Consider the following 6,215-nt stretch of genomic DNA (forward strand, 5'->3'; position numbering starts at 1 on the left):
GCTGCAGTCACCATCTGCAGTCATAAACACGGCTCAACAAATGCTACGGTTCTTGTGCACAAAGAGGGCCGGAGAAAAGAACCAGCGTCCCTTGAACCTTAGCAACACCTAAGTAAAACACGTGTGCCCCAGAGTTTGCACTAACCTATTAGGATATGGTTAAACACTGGAGTGGTTCCATATCAGAAAAAGGATCTCATATGCAGTGATCTGATCTAAGCCAGAGACAGCTCATGACCTTCGCTGCTCTCATTCCTTCAGTGAAAAAAAGAGATTTAAACGTCCCTCTCATGAACAGTTTGAATGAAACCTGGATCAGTGGGAGCAGAGACAAAATTTCGAAATCAAGTTCAAATGTGGAACACGTATAAGAAAAGCTGAATGATTTCCAACTGTAGCGTGACTGACACTTGAGAAGTGAGATCAGCTGAATGACAGAAATGAGAGGCAGTAGTGTCTGATGATTTATTGCAGATCACATGGACCCATACAAATAGGATAGTACTCTCAAAGTCAAGGCCAGACAGAAGCTGTTTGAGTCCTTACAGCTGCCATATGGACGCTCGTCTAGTCACACACACACCACATACACACATGTTGTCAGTGCTGCTGTCCAGGAGCCTGAATATGATGAGAGTAGCAGTGTTTGGTTGGCGCGTGCTGACTACAGTGAGTCTACTACGCTGAGCAGAGGCCACCTTTTTCTTAACAGTCAGATGTTACTGTAAGTTGCAGGACGGGGAACAGATCTATATGTAGCTCTAAAAGCCTAGAGCAAGTTATGTCCTTTTTTTTTTAACAATTTACAGACATTTCCAGATCCCAGCACTGACTTGAAAAGAAGTCATTAAGATCTGAAAAAGCACCCACCAGTGATGATAAGATAAACAGCCCAGTCTCTCAAGGATCTGATCCCATATCACAGCAAAACCATTTCCTCTGTATCCTCAGAAGGATAATATAGCCGGGCAACAGGTGGCCTGGAAATTGAGGCACTGCTAGCTAAGGTAGCCAAATAATGTTGTTTATTGTCACACAGGCAAAATGTGTGCGCATCCAAGCAGATGTCACAACCAGAAATAACAGCTAAGGCTTCAATACTTTATGCTATTCAGCAGCTGACTCTCTTCACAGCTCTCAACCAGGAGCTGTTACGCGGATCAGCAACTTGACAACAAGTTCATTCAGCGATCATTGCCTTTCCTTCCAACTTTTCAACAAGCAGCAATCAGTTTGAACTCACTAGAGTGAATGTGGGGAAAGCATCAGCTGTTTTGTTAAAACCGTCGATGTGTCAAGTTGTTTCACAAGTGGCAAGCAAGACATTTAAAACACCCAGCTACTAAGAAAAACATCCAAAATGACTCAGATTTTCATCTTTGCATTTGCTCATACCAAACTGTTGCCCATCCCCAACCACGATCACAGTCTCTTCCTCTTTCACAGTCCTCTGCAGGGATTTTACTGCTGCTGGTTCACACCTCTCCACAATGGCCACATCAGGGGGTCTAATGCTCTCACCTCAGAATAGAGAAGCTGTTGTATTAAACATGGGGGATTGCAGCTGTTGGAGCACTTTGCCTCTCCACCCCTCTGACCCCTGCTGCACCCACACATGCATATACAGAAGCTCACATTCATAGGCAAGAAAGGCTAAATGTTACCTAAATATTCCTAAATAATAAAACTGATTCCAATTTGAATTTCACAAGAGGACAATGGCGTCATGTGCTTATTGCCATATAAAGGACAGCCCATATCAGATTACTATAGAAGTGAGTCATTTCATGATTCAAGGTAAAACAAACCAGGCTTGCTGGCAGTGAGACATTAAATCTGAAGTATCAGTCCGGCCAGCCCTGACCATTCCAAAACCAAAGTAAACCTGACATCCTCGGGACATTGCTAATAGAATAGACATTACAGTGGGGTCCAGTGGCCCTTTAAAGCCATCATCACCATCCACGTTGACATCTGTTTCCACTGCAACACACAGAGACTCAGTATAAAAAAGTATCTTTAACTAAAAGAAAAACAGCAAAACTTAGAAAGAGACTACAGTGTAACCTCGCTAACTATTCCCGCCTGACTTCACAAAAACCTGCATGAATATTTCCCACCTACTGGCCAGTAGGTGAAAACAACATTTGACAACAGAAGATTAAAGCTGCTTTTTAAGGCTAATAAATTAAAAAAAAGAAATGAGTCACAGTGAAAGCTCCTCCAGTGGAAAATGGTAAACAAATTCTGCCATTAGACAAAGGGCCCCTTTGTCTGCACGTAACAACGAGAACCTGGATGAAGAAAAGCTTGGCAACCCAAATATACAAGCTGTGCTGTGCTGCAGCTCAAACACTTACTGGTTTGATTTAGAACCAGGTCTATAGAACAGGACACCAATGAAAACAATAACAGAAATAAGACTGATCATATATGGAGAGCGACCCCTGCATAGGCACAGAAAAAACACTGCTGCATAAGCAGCCAGTCCAGTGTCAATATTAGTTTAACTCTAACACTGTTTGAGAGATTAAACTGTAGGAGAGTTACCAACATGGACTGGCTGACCTTGCCATGTGTTTGTCACGGCCAAACCAGGACAGGCACAGGGCTAAGCTAATCCATATCACCAAACACATCACTGAAACACATCAACCTGTCTCTTCTGCTCATACACTCCAGGCAAGGTATGTTATTGTTTACAGCTCCTGATCTTTAACCTTTTCTATCTCGGTATGATCCACTCCCTTATCCATGCCAGACACCAGAGAAAGTGAAAGAGCAGTCAGTTAGTGGTTGTGATTAAGTGGTTGAGGAAAGAGTAGGCCCTCCAAAGTCCATGTAGAGGAGGGTACACAAGGGGACTGATGTACACAGAAAACAGCAAGCCTGTGAAATGTCCATCTTCACTCAACATGGAGAAACATGCTCACACAACAGGGAACCATATATCCTCTTGCTCTTCCTGCCCTGTTCTGACAAGAGCTGTCACACATAGTTCTATCCTCAGGCGTCCTTCCATGGGGGGCCATCCACGAATGTCTAAATTTAACTTTATTATGTCATGCCAAAGGGCATGGCAGACCCACATATATAAACTAGCTGTCAAGGATCATCAAACTGGGTGAAAGCAGCCCACTTCTTTGTTGACTTGACAGCAGCTTTATTGATAGGAGAAAGTCTCAGTCTCTGAATCCACATCTGCAATCTGCATGGATGAAAAGCAGCAATAATTTTACCTAAAGGTTGGAGCCAGGCTCACAGCAGTTCATCCTGACAAGAAGAATCTCTTTGTGCAACCCTCAACTGACCTCACAGTGGTTCCAGATACTCCCCCACATCTTATGGCTCCAAAAATTGTGGACGATGATGATGTGATGGCAAAACAAGAGATAATAGGAACTCATTTCATGTCACTGCTGATAATGTTTGATGTGTACACTTCTAAGAAAGTGTGGATGAAATGTGGCAGATGAATGTGGTTTGCAGATAAAGCGATGAGTAATGGTTTTAAATGTGCTCTCTCAGACTTTCGTTTTATTTGATGTCTGCCTTTTGAACACAGATCACCAGGAGGAAAATTACAGGGCAGTGTGTTTTAGGAAACTACATTTAATAAGCAATATCCTTGTCCTGGACATATAAACCATTGTCTCACGTCCGCTTCCAAGAGCAGAGCGACTCAACTGTAAAAAAGTTCAGATTAAGTCATCGGTAAGATGACGTCTACAGTGTCTGATACTTAATGAGACTAGGAGTTATGATGGGGAGAAAGGCTAGACAGTGGGGGAAGGTTTAGGCGATGGGTGAATTAAAAAGCCTGCAGAATGACATCAGCATAGGAGGAAATAAGGAGGGGAAAGCCGGAGAGGGGGAGAGGGTTCTGTGCATGCAAGCTTCACATTCTAAATCATACAGCTCTCCTAAAACCCCTGCTTCCCAGGCAGGGAAATAAAAACCAATAGCAGAAGGAGTTTAAAGAGACAGTCAGGGCCATAGAAGAGGAGGAAATCTGTTCATGTCTGAGAGTCTGCCGTCCAGGGAAGTGGGGAGGAGAAACAGGGAAACTAAAGCTGATGCTCGCAGCCCACTCGGCACAAAGCCCGTTCTCAAATCGCTGCATGCTGGCTGCTTGAACAGTGGTCTGAGAAACTGTTCAGCAGACACATCGTCAGCCAGAGAGTGTGATTACATTGGAGTGAAGTCCTGACTCCAGCTGTATAACCTTTTGTTAATGATTACTGCAATTACAGGTTTGAGTGGACTCACCAAAATATAGTGAATGGTCAGCAACACAAAAAACAAACACAAATGCAGAACTGTCAGGAACTAATGTAATCTATGTCTTATCTTTTCCTGCATTCCAGCTGGTAGAAAGACTATATGATCCTGGGACAGAGCATCCCCCACCCCACCCCTTATTTATATTCCCCACAGAATACTGGAGTATAAGTCCTGGTCACAGCCATGCCTGCCAAAGTTTTACTTCCAAAAGTGACTGATGCCAAAAACCCCTCGGGAAGAATACTGAGACGGTCACTGCATGTTACGAGTCACTGGGATCACATCCCAGATGAACCAGGAAGCATCAAAATCAGCCACAGCATTTAATACCGAGATTTGATCGCTAAAGGTTGCAGTGAGGTAGCATGTTCTGGGGTTTCGAGGCAAGGGCGGATTAAAAGGTCATCTTAATTTTGTAATTTGGTGGGACAATGAGATTAAGCTTTGAGGAAGATTTCCGAATGTTCCGATCTTTGATCTTCATCTCAATATAAAAGACTGAAGCTTTCAGTCTTTTATATTTCCAATATTTCATTTGTGCAATCTGTGCGCAATATTTGCGTACAACTGGGAAACTTGAATTGCCCAGATAAACCTCAAATGTTTCAGACCTTATACGGAAACTATGTTATTTATATTTTGAAGCTTTCAGTCTTTTATATTGGAGTTATGTGGGCTTTATTTCAGAAAACACTTACAACAAAAAATCAAATTTTCTGGATAAATTCAATTGCAGTAAGTTGTAGGCAGACTGACCGTGTGCGCTCTGTGCGCAAGGCATGCGTCCAGGAAGCACAGTATACACACAAAACCCCGATTTTCCGAGCCAAAACAACATCCCACAAATGAAATATTGGAAACTTCTGACTTTAACGGGTGAGCTGTAGATGGCTGAAGTTTGGCCAGAAGTTCCGAAATACTTCAATGAACACTGCAATCTGTGCGCAATATTTGCGTACAACTGGGAAACTTGAATTGCCCAGATAAACCTCAAATGTTTCAGACCTTATACGGAAACTATGTTATTTATATATTTTTTTTTTTTTTTACTACATAACGCTCTGCAGTTACATTTTCTGTTTTCTATATTAAGCACACTTACCTGCCAGAATCAGACAAATAAAAGTCAACTGCATATCCGAAGTAGCTCCCATTGGGTCCGCTGTAAACAGCTGGGTTCTCCACATCCAAGTTGAAAGCCTTGCAGGCAGGCTTAGAAAAAGTCAGTAATAGCCCGATAATACAAAGGAATGAGCGTGCGAGAAAGGCTACTATCCCCGGCGTCTTTGTGAGAAATCTCACCAAGCCCATTTTTGACAATAAATTAATCCACTAAAGTTAGTTTTGAATGGCGAAATTGGCCAAATGTTTTGTTTTCTAGTCCGTAGATGAAGCCTGTAAACAGTGGGGAGTAAAACTACAGTTGCATCCCTGTAACTCTAAGCGGCCAATATCTCATTAATGCTCCGTCAGCTCCTCTCGGCGTCCCCGCTCTTCTTGCGGCTTCTCTCTCTCTGCCCCTCTTCAGACCCACGCCTTCTCTGCTCACCTAATCAGGATACATACAGCAGGGAGTTCCCAGACCCGTAACAGAGTTTAGAAGAGGAGGAGTTTGTGATTCCCTAAAAAAACGAAGAGAGAGAGGGGAGAAGAAAAAAAAAACTTCGAAGAGGGATCTTCTAATCCACTAACCCATATGTTTACTAATGTGATAGAAATGCTTTTATCACTCACACTAAGACTGTTAACAATGGACCTTAAAGCCTCTTTCTGATTTTATCTCACACTTATCGTGACCCTTTGAGACCAAATTTGTTGGCAGAGAAGGTAGGCTGCTAGGTGATTGAAAGGTCAGTGAAACGTCACTTCACGCTTTTTTTAAAACTATAAATATAACTGCTTCGCTTTCCAAATGCAAGACTCCCATGTGC

At 42.7% G+C, this 6,215-nt stretch overlaps 1 protein-coding gene across 1 annotated transcript in view; it reads right to left on the reverse strand.

The window, feature by feature from the left end:
- The window catches only part of itga5 (integrin, alpha 5 (fibronectin receptor, alpha polypeptide)), a 32,538-nt gene extending 26,713 nt beyond the window's left edge, over positions 1-5,825 (reverse strand). The window contains exon 1 of the mRNA XM_085345038.1: positions 5,387-5,825. Coding sequence (XP_085201164.1) covers positions 5,387-5,595 — 209 coding nt within the window. The 5' untranslated portion in view covers positions 5,596-5,825. The remainder of the gene's footprint in view (positions 1-5,386) is intronic.
- Positions 5,826-6,215: the final 390 nt, after the last annotated feature.

This window comes from Diplotaxodon limnothrissa, linkage group LG20 (genome assembly GCF_057381915.1).
Source record: "Diplotaxodon limnothrissa isolate DT_005_m linkage group LG20, D_limnothrissa_male_GT1.1, whole genome shotgun sequence".
NCBI lineage: Eukaryota > Metazoa > Chordata > Actinopteri > Cichliformes > Cichlidae > Diplotaxodon > Diplotaxodon limnothrissa.